General features: G+C 39.9%; 1 protein-coding gene across 3 annotated transcripts in view; it reads left to right on the top strand.

Annotated features, from left to right (window-relative positions):
* The window catches only part of LOC116984734 (inner centromere protein), a 34,387-nt gene extending 13,816 nt beyond the window's left edge, over window positions 1–20,571 (top strand). For all 3 annotated transcript variants that reach the window (XM_033039078.1, XM_033039080.1, XM_033039079.1), the window contains exons 6-18: window positions 2,359–2,428; window positions 2,520–2,640; window positions 3,485–3,533; window positions 5,859–5,976; window positions 9,033–9,167; window positions 10,002–10,111; window positions 11,521–11,641; window positions 11,771–11,893; window positions 12,435–12,628; window positions 13,814–13,952; window positions 16,947–17,144; window positions 18,226–18,379; window positions 19,180–20,571. In XM_033039078.1, the coding sequence (XP_032894969.1) occupies window positions 2,359–2,428; window positions 2,520–2,640; window positions 3,485–3,533; window positions 5,859–5,976; window positions 9,033–9,167; window positions 10,002–10,111; window positions 11,521–11,641; window positions 11,771–11,893; window positions 12,435–12,628; window positions 13,814–13,952; window positions 16,947–17,144; window positions 18,226–18,379; window positions 19,180–19,382 (1,735 nt within the window). In that variant the 3' untranslated portion in view covers window positions 19,383–20,571. The remainder of the gene's footprint in view (window positions 1–2,358; window positions 2,429–2,519; window positions 2,641–3,484; window positions 3,534–5,858; window positions 5,977–9,032; window positions 9,168–10,001; window positions 10,112–11,520; window positions 11,642–11,770; window positions 11,894–12,434; window positions 12,629–13,813; window positions 13,953–16,946; window positions 17,145–18,225; window positions 18,380–19,179) is intronic.
* Window positions 20,572–21,775: the final 1,204 nt, after the last annotated feature.

Raw genomic sequence — 21,775 nt, 5'->3', positions numbered from 1 at the left:
TAGTGAGCAAGGGTTGACGCCATAATAAAGGTAGCTCCTGTTTCTTCCAGTATTTATTTTTTTTGTAATTTCTTGTCATGTTTTGAATAAACTTTATGGAAGTAATTGTCCATACATATTAATAGACTGCAGGTACATAATAGACAATAGGTGCAGGAGTAGGCCATTTGGCCCTTTGAGCCAGCACCACCATTCAATGTGATCATGGCTGATCATCCCCAATCAGTACCCCGTTCCTGCTTTCTCCCCATATCCCCTGACTCTGCTATTTTTAAGAGCCCTATCTAGCTCTCTCTTGAAAGCATCCAGAGAACCTGCCTCCACCACCCTCTGAGGCAGAGAATTCCACAGACTCACCACTCTCTGTGAGAAAAAGTGTTTCCTTGTCTCCCATCTAAATGGCTTACTCCTTATTCTTAAACTGTGGCCCCTGGTTCTTGGACTCCCCCAACATCGGGAACATGTTTCCTGCCTCCAGTGTGTCCAAGCCCTTAACAATCTTAACATAATTTGATGGAATGTAGCTACTGCAAAATTCTGATGTTATGCGAGTAATGGTGGACACCCAAAATATTCACTAATTTTGGCATGCCCCAGCTTTTACAGAATTAAGGTTACTTTCTTCTCATCATTTCATTATCTGTTGAGTTCTTCAATCTTTCAATTTGCTTGGGAATATCTTTGGTCTTTATTTACCATTGTGGTGTAACAATAGTTACTCTAAAATAGGGTGGGCACCAAGAGTTACACTCTTTGATATATGGCCATTCATAGCACTTAATGCCAAATTCATCAAAAGCTTTGCTTATTACTGTGAAACATGCATCTCTGCAAAGCAACAAACTTGAAAATGTTTTGAATTATAATGAAATTAATGCATACATTGTCTCTTTATTTCCTTTTGTCAAAGCATGTCACATTTTTGGTGTCCTAAAATTTGATATTTTTGATACATAAACTGGTTGGATCGGGGAATTAATTTAATTCCCAACTTGATTTTATCTCTACTATCTCTTGCACATTTGAGTAGCAATCCCTGAAAAAATTAACACCTTGAAACAGTACTTGAAACAGTGGAGATATGACATTTTTAATGTTCTCTGCTGAAATCTCTCCTGTATTGTAATCATACACAAATTGTAAATAGCTGCGGTCCCAGAACAGAGCCTTGCGGTACCCCACTAGTCACTGCCTGCCATTCTGAGAGGGACCCGTTAATGCATACTCTTTGCTTCCTGTCTGCCAGCCAATTTTCTATCCATGTCTGTACCTTACCCCCTATACCATGTGCTCTAATTTTGCCCACGAATCTCCGACGTGGGACCTTATCAAATGCTTTCTGAAAGCCCAGGTACACTACATTCACTGGCTCTCCCTTGTCCATTTTCCGAGTTACATCCTCAAAAGTCCAGATTAGTCTAGCATGATTTCCCCTTTGTAAATCCATGCTGACTCAGACCGATCCTGTTACTGCTATCCAAATGTGCTGCTATTTCATATTTTATAATTGACTCCAGCATCCTCCCCACCACTGATGTCCCATCAGTACCCAACACCATTTCCTGTCTAATGTGAATTTCCTTCAGTTCCTCCGTCACCCTGGATCCTCTGGCCACTAGTACATCAGGGAAATAGTTTGTGGGAGAACATGCAAACTCCACACTGGGAGCACCCAAGGTCAGGATCGAACCTGGGTTTCCGGTGTTGCAAGACAGCTGTTGGTGTGGTCAGATCAGAATCCTGGCAGAACGGGCAATGTATTAATACCTGTTAAAATGCATTACTGTTTTATATTTACTGTAGATGAAATTTTTCTTTAGCTTAATTATACATCTAAATTATACGTCAAAATTGCTTTAATGACAAAATGGATACTTTTAATCAATGATAGTAACTGGATGTTAGTTGGCTGAAAATATGTGTGTATAAAATATAATTCTGGTTATATTTGAAACTGTAGTTCTCATTTGAAAAAAAAACGTGATATTCAGAGCTTTTCAATGTATCCAAATGAATCGACTTTAGCATTGTCAAAACCCCTCGAATGATAATGAATCAACAAAATCACTGAAGATTCATTCACCCAGATCATAGCCATACTGGTGCTAATGCATTGATTTATTGCATGGCTTTAAAGCAAAACGTCTAAATGTGGCTGTAACGTTTTGTAACAGCTTTCTACTTATCACATATTTTGGCCATACTTGTGCAGGAATATTAAAGTTGTCCATATGTTTTCTGCTTATGAAAGAGAAGATTACACCCTCTGTATTATTAAATTGGTATAATTGAAAAGTCAACACTAAAGTTACAGAGTGCTGCGTTGGAAATTTGTCATCTTTTTAAAAATCATTACAGTGTTGAAGTCATTTCTACCATTCCGCCTAAACTTGTGCAGCCAGAGGAGGTGAAACAGTCAGATGTATTAGTAAGTACAAAATAGATCTTTTTAATAACGGACATTTTTTTGCTTCATTTTCATTTTGTTGTTAAAACATGCAAAATATTCCTTCCACCAGATTCCTGACAATCAAAATAGGAGATTCACGAGGAGTGCTGCAAAATTTGTCATCAATAATCTGGAGAATGAGGTGGAATCTGCTAAACCGCAAATAAGTTCACCAAGAATCCAGAAAAGTGGTTTGTAATTTCGTTCATTTCACAACTTTCTTTTCTTCTCCATTCAATTTTGTGATACGTTCTCATCATATTATTTAAAAAATAATTTAGAGATTAAACCCCAAATGGGAAGGTGTTTCTATCTCCTATAACAAAGATTTGTACAATCCATTTCTGCAATGATCCATGTAGGGGCAGTGATGATGTTTCCATTTTGATAATAAGAAAAGGATGCCTTTGGCACAAGTATAAGAGTCAACGGTGGTCGGAAAAGTTGGTTTGCTTCAAGTGGAAACAAGTCTAAAATTCATCACTGTATGCATCAAATCCAGCTATGCCATAAGAATTATGTAGTATACTGAATGTGGGTAAAAGTGCAAAAAGATACAAAACATTTTTGTATAAATGATTTAAAATGGAATACTGGCATCTGAGTTGGTTTCAACAGGTTCTTTGACATTGTGTGGCAATTTGAAATATTGAATTATTTAATAATAGTTCTACAGATTAGGAGATCTCGGTCTCAAATCTTGCTGTGAAGGATGACTGTCAATGATGAGCAACCTTTATTTAAAGAAGTTTAAAAAAAAAAACAAAAACAAAAACCTCTATCACTATTTGAATGCAACTTGACATTTAGATACGTTTTATTGAAAATATCTGCCCACAGAACTCGAGCATTGAATGAATTTTTCTGCACAACGTTTAATATTTCTGAAATGAAAATGGTGGTGGTTTGATTGGATCAGGCAGCAATAAAAATGAGCAGAAGAGTGTACAAAAGTGCCGTATAAACTTTAAGGTTGGCTGAAGCACTGTTGCCATAATGCTGAGAAGTATTTATTTGCTTTTGTTTTAAATGCAGACTGCAGCGATTCTGATAAATCAAGCTCTTCGGATGGCCAAAGTGCTCGGTAAGTATATCTGTTGTCACAGGTACTCCATTATTAGCTTGTTGCTGCCAAACCCCAAAACAAATGTAGGTCCCTTGCAGTCAGAAACAGGTGAGTTGATCATGGGGAACAAGGATATGGCGGACCAATTGAATAACTACTTTGGTTCCGTCTTCACTAAGGAAGACATAAATAATCTGCCGGAAAAAGCAGGGGACCGCGGGTCAAAGGAGTTGGAGGAATTGAGTGAAATCCAGGTTAGCCGGGAAGTGGTGTTGGGTAAATTGAATGGATTAAAGGCCGATAAATCCCCAGGGCCAGATAGGCTGCATCCCAGAGTACTTACGGAAGTAGCTCCAGAAATAGTGGATGCATTAATAATAATCTTTCAAAACTCTTTACATTCTGGAGTAGTTCCTGAGGATTGGCAGGTAGCAAACGTAACCCCACTTTTTAAGAAGGGAGGGAGAGAGAAAATGGGGAATTACAGACCAGTTAGTCTAACATCGGTAGTGGGGAAACTGCTAGAGTCAGTTATTAAAGATGGGATAGCAGCACATTTGGAAAGTGGTGAAATCATTGGACAAAGTCAGCATGGATTTACGAAAGGTAAATCATGTTTGACGAATCTTATAGAATTTTTCGAGGATGTAACTAGTAGCGTGGATAGGGGAGAACCAGTGGATGTGGTGTATCTGGACTTCCAGAAGGCTTTCGACAAGGTCCCACATAAGAGACTAGTATACAAACATAAAGCACACGGCATTGGGGGTTCAGTATTGATGTGGATAGAGAACTGGCTGGCAAACAGGAAGCAAAGAGTAGGAGTAAACGGGTCCTTTTCACAATGGCAGGCAGTGACAAGTGGGGTACCGCAAGGCTCAGTGCTGGGACCCCAGCTATTTACAATATATATTAATGATCTGGATGAGGGAATTGAAGGCAATATCTCCAAGTTTGCGGATGACACTAAGCTGGGGGGCAGTGTTAGCTGTGAGGAGGATGCTAGGAGACTTGGATAGGCTGGGTGAGTGGGCAAATGTTTGGCAGATGCAGTATAATGTGGATAAATGTGAGGTTATCCATTTTGGTGGCAAAAACAGGAAAGCAGACTATTATCTAAATGGTGGCCGACTAGGAAAAGGGGAGATGCAGCGAGACCTGGGTGTCATGGTACACCAGTCATTGAAAGTAGGCATGCAGGTGCAGCAGGCAGTGAAGAAAGCGAATGGTATGTTAGCTTTCATAGCAAAAGGATTTGAGTATAGGAGCAGGGAGGTTCTACTGCAGTTGTACAGGGTCTTGGTGAGACCACACCTGGAGTATTGCGTACAGTTTTGGTCTCCAAATCTGAGGAAGGACATTATTGCCATAGAGGGAGTGCAGAGAAGGTTCGCCAGACTGATTCCTGGGATGTCAGGACTGTCTTATGAAGAAAGACTGGATAGACTTGGTTTATAATCTCTAGAATTTAGGAGATTGAGAGGGGATCTTATAGAAACTTACAAAATTCTTAAGGGGTTGGACAAGCTAGATGCAGGAAGATTGCTCCCGATGTTGGGGAAGTCCAGGACAAGGGGTCACAGTTTAAGGATAAGGGGGAAATTCTTTAAAACCGAGATGAGAAAAACTTTTTTCACACAGAGAGTGGTGAATCTCTGGAACTCTCTGCCACAGAGGGTAGTCGAGGCCAGTTCATTGGCTATATTTAAGAGGGAGTTAGATGTGGCCCTTGTGGCTAAGGGGATCAGAGAGTATGGAGAGAAGGCAGGTACGGGATACTGAGTTGGATGATCAGCCATGATCATATTGAATGGCCTACTCCTGCACCTAATTTCTATGTTTCTATGTGGGTGTTTTGGGGGACAAAAACTACTACAATTCTAATAAACCATTGTATCCACAATTCCCAAATGCTCCAGGAGATAAATTGTTACAATCTTGAACTGGTGAGGAATTAGGTATTGCTTGGGACATTCTTTGTAGAGGAATGTATAACTGTGGATACATTGGTGCATTAAAGATTTTGTTCCAATGATTTATTGTACAAAGAGAAAGAGCTAAGAGATTTACAATGAAATCACTGCAGTATTACTTATTTTCCATACTATACATGCATGAATAGGATGTGAAACTCCTGCATTCACGTGTTCTTTTCCATATTAATTAGGTGAATGGTTGAAGTGTTGCCTAACTGATGGTCAAAGAAAGAAGCCTCTGTCTTGTTAAATTAACTGTTCTAGGCTGAAAGTGCAGTTGAAATAAAAAATTGCTACAATTACCATTTTCAGGTTTAGATCACACATTGATTATCTTATTTGCAGAACTAACTGTATTATTTATTAGGCGGAAGCGAAGTTACAAGACTGCAGTGACAAATGTGGACAATTGGCCTGAGGAACTGCAAAAGAAGGTTTCTCCGCCACAGAAGAAGACTACTCCGCCACGTGTTGCAACCAGCAAGGTGTGGCAAAGCATTCTCGCCTAGGAGCTTGGGCTCTGATTTGCCATGAGGATGGAGACTCTGTTCAGTTCTCACTCCAGTAGCCGACCCATCCTTGAATGTGAACTTTCAATCCTGTTTCACTAATGCTTTCCCCTGGACTTGCCCATGAGATCCAGTTCTTGCTCCTTTAACTCTATTCCCTTTCTATTTTTATAAATGTTCAAATTGTGCCATTCTTCATTAATTTTCAGCCAGATAATGCAGCACCAGTCCCTTCACTGTTCCTGTTTTTTACACGGAAACGGACCCTTCCGTCCACAGTGGTCGCATCAGTCATGATGTCAATCTAACTTATCCTATCTGCTTGCAGATGGTGAATATCCCTCTATTCCCTGCCCCATGTCTAAATACTAAACATTGGTATCATATCTGCTTCTACCAACTTCCCATCCAATGTCTTTATGCGATAACAAAAAAAATACATCACACACCTTTTTAAACTTTCTCCTCATCATAAAACAATGCCCTCGAGTATTTGACTTTTTGACTGTAGAGGAAAAGACTGACTACCCGCCCAATCTTTGGCTGGGCGATTAGTACTATACGCAGTACTCTAACTGAGGTCACACTAATGACTTGTATTGCTGCATCATGATGTCCCAACTTTTGCACTCTACCCTTTCGAGTGAAGGCAAATGTGCCAAAAACCTTGTTCACCAACCTGGACCGCCACTTTCAGAGATCCATGCACCTATGCCCTGGTTTGACTTGCCATGGTGCAATGCCACACACTTATCCGATTTAATTCCTTTCACCATTCTTTGGCCCACACTCCCAACTGATCTTTCCCGTGGTAAACTTGGATATCTTTCGTCGCTGTCCACTGACTAGATCACCAATTTTGCTGTCCGCTGCAAATTTACTAACAATCTAACATCCAATTGTAGATAACGAGCAGCAGTGAACCCAGCACTGACACAACACTGGTCACAGGTTTCCAGTCAGAAAACAGCTCTTTACATCTACCCTTTGACTACTTCCTCCAATCCAATTTTGAATCCAAATGGCTGGCTCACCTTGGAACCCATGTGATCTAACGTTCCAGACTAGCCTAGCGTGTGGGACTTTGTCAAAAGCCTTGCTAAAGTCCATGTAGACAGCATTCATTGCCATCGTCTATTATCTTGGTGACATTTTTAAGAACAAAATTCATCATATTTGTGAGATACCATTTCCCACACACAAAGCCATACTAATTATCCAAAATAACTGCTAATCCAAATGCTGGGTGAACCTGTCCCTTAGAATCCCCTTGAATTCTTTATTATCACTGACGTCAGGATCCCTGTAGTTCCCTGGCTTGTCCTTGTTGCTCTTAAATAATGGTACAACGTAAGCCACTCTCCAGTCTTCTTCCAGACGATGCAAGTATCTCTGCAATTTCCTTGTTAGCTTTCCACAAGGTCTGAAAATGCACTTGGTCAGGTCTTGGAGATTTATCCACCTTAATGTGCTTTAATAGTGTGAATGCCTCCTTTGATGACTTGTATATGATCTAAGACAGTGGTTCTCAACCTTTTTTCAGTGATGTGCCCCCTGTGAAATATTTTTTCAGCCAAGCACCCCTTTTTTCAGTGATGTACCCCCTGTGAAAAAAAATTTCAGCCAAGCACCCCTAACCAGCGCAAAGCATTTTTGGTTGAAAAAAAAAAGACTTAAAACAGAGCACTGCCAAGGATTTTTGCATGGATGCTACTTTTTAAATATATGTAGGCCTATATTTTAAAATCTCACGTACCCCCTGGAGTGCCTTCACGTACCCCCAGGAGTATGCGTACCCCCATTTGAGAACCACTGATCTAAGACACGACAACTGCTATGCCTAATTTCCTTAGCTTCCATGATATTCCAGACAAACACAAATGAGAAATATTAAGTTAATATCTCCCATTTAATATTTCCCACATCTCATGGTTCTGCACAAAGACGGCCATGCTGATTGTTAAGGGGACTTATGCTTTTTCCAGCCACTGTGAATACACCTGTAGAATCTGTTCTGGTTTTCCTTTTATCTTGCCTTCCTGCACTGTTTCATGCCTTCTTTTTGCCATTGTTAATTGTGAAAAAAAATTTTGCTTGAGGGAAGCGATTAGGGTGGTGAGGAAAGGGCTAGGGAAGCGACTGCTGGTGAGGTGATGATCTTTCTAATGGGTTCATTGCTTACCTAAATAGGCCCTTTTGAACATCTTTCTAATGGGGTCAGGATTGGTTGGGCATCTCCTTGAATCCGTGGCGTAAAGATGGGGGTCCCTAACATGACAATGAACAGAAATTGGAAAAGATGCAGATCTTGATCAAGTGGATAATGGTGGGGGGGGGGGGGGGGGGGGGGGGGTTGAGGGAGAGTGACAAACAGGAAGAGAAACACTGCGATGAATATAAAATCAGTTAATTATGGTTTTGCCCAAAAAAAGGAATTGTCTTGTTTTCAACAGCGCTATCTATTCTGATGTCTTTATTGAAACCCAAGAAAAATGGCCAGTTCTAAGAGCTAGTGGAAAGGGTAATAAAAAAAAAAACTGAGACTGCCTATGTCATCCAGTAGTTGTCTGGTTCTTAGTTTTGAAAAGGAATAAAATTCAATGGGGGGTTTTATTTAAATAGTTCAGTTCCATTGAGCAAAGTTGGGTGAAGGCAAGTAGAAGGCACTCCAATCCAACAAAAAGAGTCATAAAACGATCACACACACACAGATGAATCACCTTGTAAGGACAGATCTCTCTAGACAAGTATGTAGTCATTTAGTATCATCTGTCATCCAAAAAAATTTTTTTTTAAATTCTGTTAGTTTGTTCCTTGGCGCTTAGAATTTCACTTGTTTCTTTCCAGTGTTTATTTCCATTTATTAGCTGCCAGGCAATCTTCAATTGTGTTGGTCTTTATATTCCTTTCTTTTAATTTTGTAAATGTAATATTTTGTAATCTGGGGCAATATATGTGCGAATTCTGTAAAATACCTTAATATTTATCCAATCTGGCTCATTTGAGTTTACAGCAATGATTTCCTTTTGCAGATTGTTCGACCAAAGCACAGAAGTTTCCTCCATACAGTCCAGAAGAATAATTTGCTGATGACTCCTATTTCTGTTAGTCGTACTATGGTGAAGTCCTTCATTAAACGTAATACTCCGCTGAAAGTTGACCCCAAGGTATGTGTGCATTGTGCCCTCTGCATTCTTGGTACACATGGATTTAAAAATGCAAAATCTTCTAAATTCTTTACCTTTATATCTCAGGGCCTTAGACTTGGAGAACAGGTTTACTCCCATCTGGCCTCTTGATCCTGAATTAATTTACCTCAACCCCAGTAACTGCAGCCAAGCAGTTTGATTCATTAACTCCCTTTCTGAAATATCTGTACATATTCAATTTCTCTTTTTCCCCTTTTTTTAAATGGTCAATTTTGACTTTCCATTTTGATAGTGTTTGACGTAACAATTGTTTAAAGTTTAGTTTAGTTTTCTGTCATGTGTTCACGAGGTACAGTGAAATACGTTTGTGTTCTAACCAGCCAGCGGAAAGACAATACACGATTACAATCGAGCTATCCGCAGTGTACAGGTGCGGAATAAAGGGAAGAACGTGAATAATATTTAGTGTAGGTTCAGTAAAGTCTGATTAGAGATAGTCTCAGGGTCTCTGGCGAAGTAGATTGCAGCTCAGGACTGCTCTCTAGTTGTTGGTATGATGGTCCAGTTACTGATAACAGTTGCTGGGGTGCGGCATCCTTGATTATGCTGGTGGTCTTGCTGAGGCAGCGTGAGGTGTCAGCGTCATGTAGTATCAATAGCATATTTATTTTAGTAACACACACGTGAAGCACTTTCCCCTGTTGCAATTTCCGTAGCATTTCCTTCACTGGCAGATTCACCATTTGATAGGAATACATGTTTTTTTATTATCATTGCTGGGTGGCACATTGAAGTGAAACACAACAATTGTATACTATCAAGGTGTTTCTAGCTTTCCTCTGTATATTCCAGGAACAGGAAAAAGTCCGTCTGGAAAATCTTAAGAAGAAACGGGAGCAGGAAGAAGAAAGAATACAGAAAGTGGAGGAGCAGAAGAAACGCAAAGTGGAAGAGTATAAAAAGTAAATGCACATGGTGTACATCTCATAAATATTCCAGGCAGTAGTTGTCACAAAATGTTCATACAGATGTTTTTTTGGACGAGTTAATGGGTTGTCTTCACAGGTGCCCAAAAGACGAGGAAAAATAAACTCGACCCATTAGCCTAGCATCAGCATAGGAAAAAGTTCTGTAATCTATTATTCAGTAAGTCCCAACAGGGTATCTGAGAAATAATACAATATGAATTATTGAAGAAGGAATCTGGTTTAATAAATCTTTTGGAAATGTTGAGGTTGTAACTAGCAGAATACATAAGGCTATGCTAACTGATGTGGTGCAGTTAGACTTTTTGATGGCTTTAAGATGGTGCCAGACAAGAGATGTTAAAACATAATATTGGGGATAATACATTAGTATGTATTGGCTGTTGATCAATGGACAGAAAGGTGGGAATAAAAAAAACAGTTGGAGGAACTTGTGAGTTGAGCAGTATCAGTGGGGTGGGGGTTGTGATGCTTGAGGTTTTGTGTCAAGACCCTGAGAATGGAGAGAGAAGATAGGTATAAACAGGAAAGTGGGACAGGCGAGGCTGGGGCAGTGGGTGATGGGTGGACCATGGAATGGCGAAGGATGATTGCCAGATAGAGCCATGTGGGGAGGCAAGCCCATTGATGGGTACCACCTTGTAACTTCCTCGCTACTCTTCCAAAGGATGCCAAGGATTTTTAAAAGATACTAGACCAAGTGGGACACGTTGGGTCCCGTCCCCTCAACGCGCGGGGGGGGGCCCTTGCGGCATCACACATCACAATAACCAAACCGCACATGCACACGCGCGCGCACACACACCCCTTAATATTATTAAATGGCTCCTTTTACCCCATCCACTCGCGCATAGCCCCCAACTCGCAGGCGTGGGTAGAGAGAGAGAGGGACACGGATGCACAGAGTGGGAGACAGGGCCGAGAGCTCCAGTACAGGGCCTGACCTGCGTCTTTTGAATAACCGGGGGGGGGGGGGGGGCGGCAACACGTCACTCGCAGCACATGGAACACAGCGAGGAGCAGAGCCATTGTGACGTCATCAGCGAAAGGCGATCATTTTTATTTCAAAGTTTTGTCCAATCTTTGAACATTTTCAGTAATAACTCGAGAAAGAAAGCATTACATTTTCAGATAAGGCAATTTTGGAATCCACGGGAAGAATCTACCGGAATATGTAATAGTTTTACTGTTACCTCGTCGTTTTTTCGCGCAATGTGATTACACACAAACACTCACACACAAATAAATACACATCCAAGATCAGAGTTTTATAAGTATAGAGATTGAGATAATGAATTTGATTTAAAAAAAAAATAAGGATTGAGAGATCTTCATTAGATTAATTAGTAGTGATTTTTATTGTTATTAAAATTTATATTTTACAGAAAGCGAGAAATGCAAGTGAGACGTGTTTTGGAAACTCGTTCTCGAGTTCAACAGCAGGACGAGGAGAAGAAAAAGAAAATTGAGGAGAAATTTGCTCAGATTGATGAGAAGACTGCAAAGGTATGGCAACTTAGCCGCTGACTTGAGAAAATCCAGATACCAAAAGAATAGGAACCATCCAGTTTATTCCTTTATATTTAGTGTACGCATTCACTTGGAAGTGATATAGATTTCTATATCCGCTCACAGGTGCGTGAAGGAAGATTTGCTGAAGAAAACGTAAAAAAGAAACTAGCTGTCAAGAGAATGGAGGAGGCAGAAGTTCGAAGGCGGCAAGAAGAAGAAGCTCGGAAACAAAAGCTGCAACAGCTGGTACGGTTGAAGTGTAAAGGGACCAGTTCTATTCAGTCACTATTACTCAAAATACTTATGCTTCCCTTATTACATTGTATTAATTTGCCTTGGTCACATTTGAAGCTGAGAAATCCATACCAATACCCCTCAGTTTCTGTTTTGCATGAGCTAGGTTCACTTGCGGTCTAATGTCCAACTTTGATAAATTAAATTTGTTTTGAATTTGACCATTTACTGCAGGATATTATCATTTTTATTCATTTATCCTTGACAATCCCATTATTTTTCGAACAGTTGGTTCAGTGTTACAATTTTTTCTTTTTGCATATTCATGGGACAAGTGGACGAGTTTTTCAACATAAGTTTTGTTTGCTCTAATGATTCAGCAGTTTAACGTGCGGTTTACAAAATGTGTAAAATTTGCCTATTGTGCCACAGGGTTCCAATCCTGTTGATTAATACTCGTGTATCAGTTAACCTTGCAGGTGTTCAGTGTTAAATGCTTCAAACTCTGAAACGGGGAAATTGAGAGTAACTTTTTCATTGCTTACCTAAATAGGAAGAAGAACGGCAAGAATTATTACAACGCAAGAAGGAGGAAGAGTTGGAGCGGCAGCGTAAAATAGCAGAAGCCAGAAAGCTTCAAGAACAACGACAGGCTGAACTCGAGAGAGAGCGACAGCATGAAAGGCAGCTGGCAGCAGACAGGGAGAGGGCAAGGAAGAGAGAACTGGAGAATATCCAAGCAGAGAAGTATGAGTTGGTTGTTGAGATGGATGTATTATAGATAGATTTTTGCTCAAATACTTCATGAAACCCTTTGGTAATTAACTCCACTTTATATTTTCCCTACTGGTAAATTTAAAACCTATGCTTGTATTTTACAAGTTAAAATGCTCCGCTATAAACCCAGATTTGAAATATGATATTAGCTGCTGCCAATGCACGTGGATTGAATGGATAGAAAGCGAAATACACTTAAGGGAAATTTCAGTGGAGTACAATAATCAAGATAGAATTAACTGCTGTGTAATACTTGCGCCTTAAATTGGCAAACTAGCTGATGTGTTTCAGATCTCATTTTTGTAGAACACTTTAAATAGGACTAGCATAGATGATGCATCTTGGTCTTCATGGACAAGTTGGGCCAAAGGGCCTGAATCCATGCTATATAACAAGAGGTTTTATATTTTAAATGGGATTTTCGTTATTACCATTATTTAGTGAATACTGCATGCTGAGGAATGTATGATGCCTTTCTAATGGGTAAAATGACACAATTACAGATTGTGCATTACACAAAACAGATTGGCGGCACAGTGACGCAGCAGTAGAGTTGCTGCCTTGCAGCACCGGAGACCCGGGTTCAATCCAGACTACGGGTACTGTCTGTACGGAGTTTGTACATTCTCCTCGTAAACTGCGTGGGTTTTCTGAGATCTTCAGTTTCCTCTCACACAACAAAGACATACAGGTTCATAGGTTAATTGGTTTGGCATAAGTGTAAATTGTCCCTAGTGTGTGTCGGATAATGTTAATGTGGGGATCGTTGGTCGGTACTGACTCGGTGGGCCGGAGGGCCTGTTTCCGTGCTGTATCTCTAAACAAAACTAAAAAGATGGATATAGCCTCTCCTGTCGGCCCCCACATTCGCCCATAAACCCCAGGAACATTTCTGCTTGCCCCTATCTCTGGAATATTGAAATCAATCTAATGTAGGCATTTTTGCCTCCATGGTTTGTATTTTGCCCATTTGTCTTTGTTAGAAGAGAAAATATTTCCCCAATGCAAGTAGAGACATGAATAAAATAAAATCTTGATGGTTAATAGGCTCCTAATGGATAAACTGTTACTAGAGTTTCAGATTTGACTTCAATTAAATATATTGCCCAGAAAGTAGTATTGTGCAGGTTGAATAGTGTATTTATCTTCTAACAGAGAACGTGCACGTTTGGAAAAGGAACGAGCCCTCCAGCTACAGCGAGAACTGGAGCGAACCGCACGGGAGGAGGCAGCACTCAAGGTTGAACGAGAAAAGGAAAAGCTTTACAAAGAAGCACAAGAAAAAGAAAAGCGGGTGGGTGTTCCTGTCTTTGAGGAATTGTGTCCCACTCGCCACTTCCTTGAATCCCTTCCCCATGCCCCTTTACTCCAATGGTCTTTCCCTTCCAACAAGGATTAATTTATTTTTAAAAACATAAATGCTACATGCGTATGCAGCTTTTTCTTTTGGAGAAGGAAAATTGCTGGATGAAAATAGCATGGAAGTCTGAGATATTGTTTAGCCAGTGTCCTGGACCTTAGATGGCAATAAAAGGAAGGGAGGATTTATTTCATGTCAATTCAATTTTGTGGATGACTTTTTGTTTATGATATTCACATGCATTTAAAGTATTACAATTTTGTTAATATACAAATACAGTTAGTTTAGCACACGTAAATAAATAGCAGTAATGTTATAGTTAATTTAAAAAATACTTTCATTTAGAGCAGTGAAACTATACATTTAATTGAACAGTGCCAGTCCAAAAGTCACCTGATTCATTGGGCTGCAGCAAGTTAAGGAAATGAATATTCTTTAAGTGTTAAAGATTATCCACAATTCTTGTTTTGTTTCATTTCGTGCTAGTTTAGTTTGAAACCATGACTTTAAAAAAAAAAAAAATGCATGTCATGCACCTACAGAAACAAGGGTCCTGATCTTAAAGAAAGGTAACTTTGAGGGTATGAGACGTGAATTGGTCAAGATAAACTGGCAATTGATTCTTAAAGGGTTGACGGTGGATATGCAATGGAAGGCATTTAAAGACTGCATGGATGAGCTACAACAATTGTTCATCCCAGTTTGGCAAAAGAATAAATCAGGGAAGGTAGTGCATCCGTGGATAACAAGGGAAATCAGGGATAGTATCAAAACAAAAGATGAAGCATACAAATTAGCCAGAAAAAGCAGCCTACCAGAGGACTGGGAGAAATTCAGAGTCCAGCAGAGGAGGACAAAGGGCTTAATTAGGAAAGGGAAAATAGATTATGAAAGAAAACTGGCAGGGAACATAAAAATTGACTGCAAAAGGTTTTATAGAATGTGAAGAGAAAAAGATTAGTTAAAACAAATGTAGGTCCCTTGCAGTCAGAAACAGGTGAATTGATCATGGGGAACAAGGACATGGCAGACCAATTGAATAATTACTTTGGTTCTGTCTTCACTAAGGAAGACATAAATAATCTGCCGGAAATAGCAAGGGACCGGGGGTCAAATGAGATGGAGGAACTGAGTGAAATCCAGGTTAGCCGGGAAGTGGTGTTAGGTAAATTGAATGGATTAAAGGCCGATAAATCCCCAGGGCCAGATAGGCTGCATCCCAGAGTACTTAAGGAAGTAGCCCCAGAAATAGTGGATGCTTTAGTGATAATTTTTCAAATCTCTTTAGATTCTGGAGTAGATCCTGAGGATTGGAGGGTAGCTAATGTAACCCCGCTTTTTAAAAAGGGAGGGAGAGAGAAAACTGGGAATTACAGACCAGTTAGTGGGGAAACTGCTAGAATCAGTTATTAAAGATGGGATAGCAGCACATTTGGAAAGTGGTGAAATCATTGGACAGTCAGCATGGATTTATGAAAGGTAAATCATGTCTAACGATTCTTATAGAATTTTTCGAGGAAGTAACTAGTAGAGTGGATAAGGGAGAACCAGTGGATGTGTTATATCTGGACTTTCAGAAGGCTTTCGACATGGTCCCACATAAGAGATTAGTATACAAACTTAAAGCACACGGTATTGGGGGTTCAGTATTGATGTGGATAGAGAACTGGCTGGCAGACAGGAAGCAAAGAGTAGGAGTAAACGGGTCCTTTTCACAATGGCAGGCAGTGACTAGTGGGGTACCGCAAGGCTCAGTGCTGGGACCCCAGCTATTTACAATATATATTAATGATTTGGATGAGGGAATTGAATGCAACATCTCCAAGTTTGCAGATGACACGAAGCTGGGGGGCAGTGTTAGCTGTGAGGAGGATGCTAGGAGGCTGCAAGGTGACTTGGATAGGCTGGGTGAGTGGGCAAATGCATGGCAGATGCAGTATAATGTGGATAAATGTGAGGTTATCCACTTTGGTGGCAAAAACAGGAAAGTAGACTATTATCTGAATGGTGGCCGATTAGGAAAGGGGGAGATGCAACGAGACCTGGGTGTCATGGTACACCAGTCATTGAAAGTAGGCATGCAGGTGCAGCAGGTAGTGAAGAAAGCGAATGGTATGTTAGCATTCATAGCTAAAGGATTTGAGTATAGGAGCAGGGAGGTTCTACTGCAGTTGTACAGGGTCTTGGTGAGACCACACCTGGAGTATTGCGTACAGTTTTGGTCTCCTAATCTGAGGAAAGACATTCTTGCCATAGAGGGAGTAGAGAGAAGGTTCACCAGACTGATTCCTGAGATGTCAGGACTTTCATATGAAGAAAGATTGGATAGACTCGACTTGTACTCGCTAGAATTTAGAAGATTGAGGGGGGAATCTTATAGAAACGTACAAAATTCTTAAAGGGTTGGACAGGCTAGATGCAGGAATATTGTTCCCGATGTTGTGGAAGTCCAGAACAAGGGGTCACAGTTTAAGGATAAGGGGAAAGTCTTTTAGGACCGAGATGAGAATAACATTTTTCACACAAAGAGTGGTGAATCTGTGGAATTCTCTGCCACAGAAGGTAGTTGAGGCCAGTTCATTGGCTATATTTAAGAGGGAGTTATGGCCCTTGTGGTTAAAGGGATCAGGGGGTATGGAGAGAAGGTAGGCACAGGATACTGAGTTGGATGATCAGCCATAATCATATTGAATGGCGGTGCAGGCTCGAAGGGCCTGCTCCTGCACCTATTTTCAATGTTTCTATGTTTCATTTGCCCTTAAAGTAATTGGTTACCTGCAAATTTAGCATTAGAGACATTCTGCCCAAGTAAGGGATTTAAAAGCTCAATAGGAAGCAAACCAATTCGTATGGTGAGCCGACTGAGTTTGAGAACTGTTAATACTGTACATATGTTGCTCAAGTTATACTGTTAATGTCTGCTTGCAGAAAGAACATGAATTGGCGGAGCTGGAAAGGCAGCGTTTAGAAAAAGAGATTAGGAAGGAGCAGGAAAGAAAAGAACAAGAAGAAAATGAGAAGAGAATTCGTGAAAATGAGGAAAGAAAATGGAAGGAAGAACAAGACAGGAAAGTCGAGAAGGAGATTGCAAACAAAAACATGCTGAATGTGACTGTGGAGGTTCATGTAAGTGTTTTTGATGAGTCAACAGGACATGTTGATTTAAGCATTGCATTTTATGACAATTATTTAGGTTTTATATTTGAAGTTATTCGCCCTACTTATTTCCTAATAAACAGAGCTTGAACTTTTTTGTTATCTCTAAGTTCCAAGTATCGTAGAATGTTTTGCTCGGTGAAGTATTCTGAACCTCGTCATTGTGCTGTGCAATTGGAAAGGATGACCAATTGGCCCTCGCCAGCGTATATGAGCTACAGTAAATACGGGATTATTTTTGTGTGTGTGTGTGCGTTGATAGTTGGACTAAATTTCTGACAGAATTTGAATAGTTCTGTGGCTATCTCGTCGAGAGAACCATGAGTGTTTAATTGTGATGTGTACTGACAGTGGAACAATGAAATTCTTGTCTCTTCCCCGACTCAATCTGAAGAAGGGTCTGCCGATGAGTTACTCTAGCACTCTAGCACTTTGTTTCTATCTTCAATTAAATTCTTTGCTGCAAACAATGCTGTAAACTCTATAACACAGATCACATAATAATCTGATCACAGAACACACATAAATTAAAAAAATGAATAACCATTCTTGTAGGGAACTATGGTAGTGCACAACCAAAATCTATAGTGCAACCAAAGACACCGTCCATTGAAGATCATTGCTGGGAAGAGGCTGTTCTTGAGCCCAGTAGTCATGCATTTTGGGCTCCTGTACATGACCTGATAGTAATAGTGAAATGAGAGCGTGTCCAGGATGGGGTGGGTCTCTTACCTGAAGCTGGATCCTTCAATTTAACATTTTAATTTGTAAAATGTAGCTGACAGTTTTAATTCTTATGATCTTTTGCAATTTTGTAGTGTACTTCACAAGGAAATTGAGCTTGTTTGCACTTTGCTGAGGTAGTTGAAAACAAGACTTTGCACAACTCTCGGTGTTGGTGGCAAAAATTACTGATGGTTCAACATCGAAGAACGAAAAAGAGAGCAAGGAAACTGCTCACAGAAAGACCATTTTGCTTGGTTTGACTGGGAATTGTTGATTTGTGCATTGTGTAACAATTTCAGTTTTAATAAATGAATTATTTTTCTAGCACACCCCACCTTCTGTGTCTTACACAATGACTCCCAATGGTAAAATCAAGTTGCCCAAAGTAAATTTGGAAGATTATGGTATGGACTTGAACAGTGATGACTCTACTGATGACGAGGGAGCACCACGCAAACCAATCCCTGCTTGGGCGAGCGGTAAGTGACTTTAAATTAGATGGGCTGCTGACCTGTTTTGTCTTTAACTGAAATGAAAAGCTGTGAAACTTCTCTCAGGTTTATATTGACAATTGGTGGTCATTAATAGGTTAATGTGATCCCTGGTAACTGTTCACTTGAAATTTGGGTGCAGGACAATGAATTCCCTGAACAGGTGAAGTATAATTGTTGCCATGAAGGAAAGAATCAATAAAATTTGACATTTTACAGATACTTAAAATACTAGACTTGGAGAATAATTGGTTGTGCATCTTACTTTGTGAACATGATCAATTATGCATAGATTATTGCCAAGAATCGTGGGTTTTCTCAGATATCTTCAGTTTCCTCCCACACTCCAAAGACGTACAGGTTTGTAACTTAGTTGGCTTGCTATAAAATGTAAAATTGTCCCTGATATGTATAGGGTGGTTAATGTGTGGGAATCGCTGGTCGGCATGGACTCGGTGGGCTGAAGGGCCTGTTTCTGCGCTGTATATCTAAACTAAGTTGAATCAAACCATTCAAAATTGAATAATGGAAAAATACACAATGCTGAAAATACCATCCTGTAAATCAGGTCACCATTTGTCCAAGACATTTGGGTATAGGCCGCTCATTGCAGCCAGTTATATTTTGTCTGCCTTTTCTTCCCATGTCCTTCAAAAAAAGTAGAGATCTCAACTATACGAGTTTGCATTTACACTCTGCTAAATTGCATTAACAAATCTTTCCATTTCGCCATGTTAGACTTTTAGTTTGAATGCCTTAATTGTTTTTTGTTTTTGTTTTTTTGTCAGGTAAGGAACTCCAGAAAGCACTTGTAAAGCAGTATTACCATCCGATTGACTTGAACAAACTCTTCAGTGTTATTCAACCACCTAATCTTGAGAACATCTTCAGTAAAAGCAAGCCACGTTATTTGAAGCGCACTAGTTCTGCAGTGTGGCACTCGCCACCTCTATTGAACAGGTTTAATGTCCCATATGGCGTTAAGTACTGAACTTCTATATTTTACAGTAAAAATCCAAGTACTGTAAAATGTGAACTCTCCTATCCTTTGATGACTATGATTATCATGATCTTATTATCTCGTCTATCTGTCTTTGTATTTGTATATGTATATAGCTGATAAAAACTAGTGGGAGAGCAGTCATCTGCTTCTCAGGGGCCTTTTAATGCATGTGTCTACTCTGATGTATTTTACATGGTGTCTTCAGGGAATTTGGTCTTTTTATTTTTAAAGACTCCAATGTATTGGGTGCCTCTGCATAAGTTTTTTCAAATGTGGAACAGCCTGGTAAAGTTTATTTTACTCCGGCTGTAGTAAGGGTCTATGTTACAAGTCTATATTTAATTATTGGAGTCGGCCAGGGAAGAAAAGGCGAAAGATTCCAAATAAATAACTTGTAAATGAGAGTGGCAGCTGGAAGTTAGAAAATCTGAATCTGGGATTATGGCATTATTATGCATGGTATGGGACCTGTACTGTGCATCTGACGGCATACTTGGCTGAGTGCCACATTACACTCCCAAAGCTTCTCAGCTGGCATATTAACTGATAGGTTTCGATGTGCCAGACATCTGGAATAACAAGGCCCAGCTTCAATTCATGCCGAGTTATGTTGGAGACATATCTGCATGTTGAAATCTTTTTCTACTCCCTTTCAGCTCTGACTTCTGATTGTCTACCGCACTTGAGGGTTTATTGTATCTGATTAGACTTTTTTTCTTCCTCACAAGCACCCTTGCCTGTTACTTAGAAGGTTATGTATAGAGATATTCGCTTGGATAAGATATCTGAAGGAGACCATGGAATCAAGCCACAGCAAAAGTTGTCTCTTGAAATAAGAGAATAATGGGCAACAAAGCCCCTTGTGTTCCAGATGCTACACCTGTAGCACTGTGAAATTCTGTCATTCTTTTCACTATGATGACTGGGATAAGAGGTTGAGCTGTGTGATGCCTTGTGTAGGGAGTCTATCTCGGTCTGACAAGTGATTAATTAGTTTATTAAAATCTTCTACACAAGGGCTAAATTATGACAGTGTACTTTTTTGATGACTTGTTGAATGTTAATTTAAGGTGTTTTTAGACTTGAAATTGATTAAACAAACTTTACATTAAATGAAATGCAATGGATAAAATTGTAATACAAAAGAGATATTCTGGAGTAAAGAAACGTGAATGGATCATGCAGCCCTCCTCACCTGCTGTGCCTTTAACTTTCTCTACAGTAAGACTCTCCTTCAGCTAGCCCCACTCCGCAACTTATTTAATTTAAACCTCGCCTGCCTCCATTAGTTAGCCAGAGACGCAAGAAAATACAGTTGCTGGAGTCATGAGGAAAAAATAAAGTGCAAGAGGAACTCAATGTGTCAGGCAGCATCTGGGGAGGGAATTAACATGTGATATTTTGGGTCAGGAGCCTTTTTGAGAGTCTGAAAAAGGGTCACAAACCCAAATTGTCATCTGTCCATTTTGGTCCACATATGTTGTGACCTGCTAGGTTCCTCTGACACTTTGTTTTACTCCATTTAGTTATCCAATTCAATTTGTTCAATGCTTGCTCTTATTTGAGTTTTGCTCTAAATTCCCCCATAGAATAATTCTTGCCTGTCTGTGCTACACAGATGAAAAACACATTTTGAGTCATGCTCTGTTCTAATTAAAGTAGTGCCAAGTTGCTTGTGTTTGATCAAATGCCATCAATGATTATGATGCTGCAACAGGGTTGGAGAACAATCATTCATCTCCAGCAGCTGGAGTCAAATTTAATTTGAACCACAAGGCTACCTGAATACAGCAGTGTTCTTCTGCTGCTGAAGTGTAGTTTCCTTGTTAACTACATGCTATTTTATGCGAAACACAAGTAATGTAGGACTTAATTCAAATAACAACATAGGACTCGTGTCACATGCAGTGGTAGAACTTTTTTGTCATTTTTGCAATTTTGATTTGTTTTAATACTTATTCACAAGAAACATATGATCAATGGTTGGTTTGGTCGAGTCAAGTCTTCTACATAGGTAGAAGTGCCGTGAGATATAAATACAATGACAATCTTGCAGCAACAGCACAGGCACATGGACACAGTCAAATACACACATTGTACATAAATTGCATAGAACATTTCAAAAGAAGCCTTTTAAAAAAAACACAAAAAACAAGCACAAAACACAATTAGGGACAACAAAACATCAGTCTATGGTAGTGCAAGAGGTGGACATAGTGTTCCTGAGGTAGGTAGGATTTGGGTGTGCAGGTTGATTCAATAACCTGATAGTTGGAGGGAAGGAGCAGTACCTGAGCCTGATGGTGTGAGGCTTCAGGCATCTGAACCTGCTGTCCTATGCTAGCAGTGAGAAGTGGGCATGATCTGAATGGTGGGGATAC

Source organism: Amblyraja radiata, chromosome 20 (genome assembly GCF_010909765.2).
Source record: "Amblyraja radiata isolate CabotCenter1 chromosome 20, sAmbRad1.1.pri, whole genome shotgun sequence".
Taxonomy (NCBI): Eukaryota; Metazoa; Chordata; class Chondrichthyes; order Rajiformes; family Rajidae; genus Amblyraja; species Amblyraja radiata.
The sequence above is the reverse complement of the archived record's forward strand: the minus strand, read 5'-3'. Positions and strand labels throughout refer to the sequence as shown.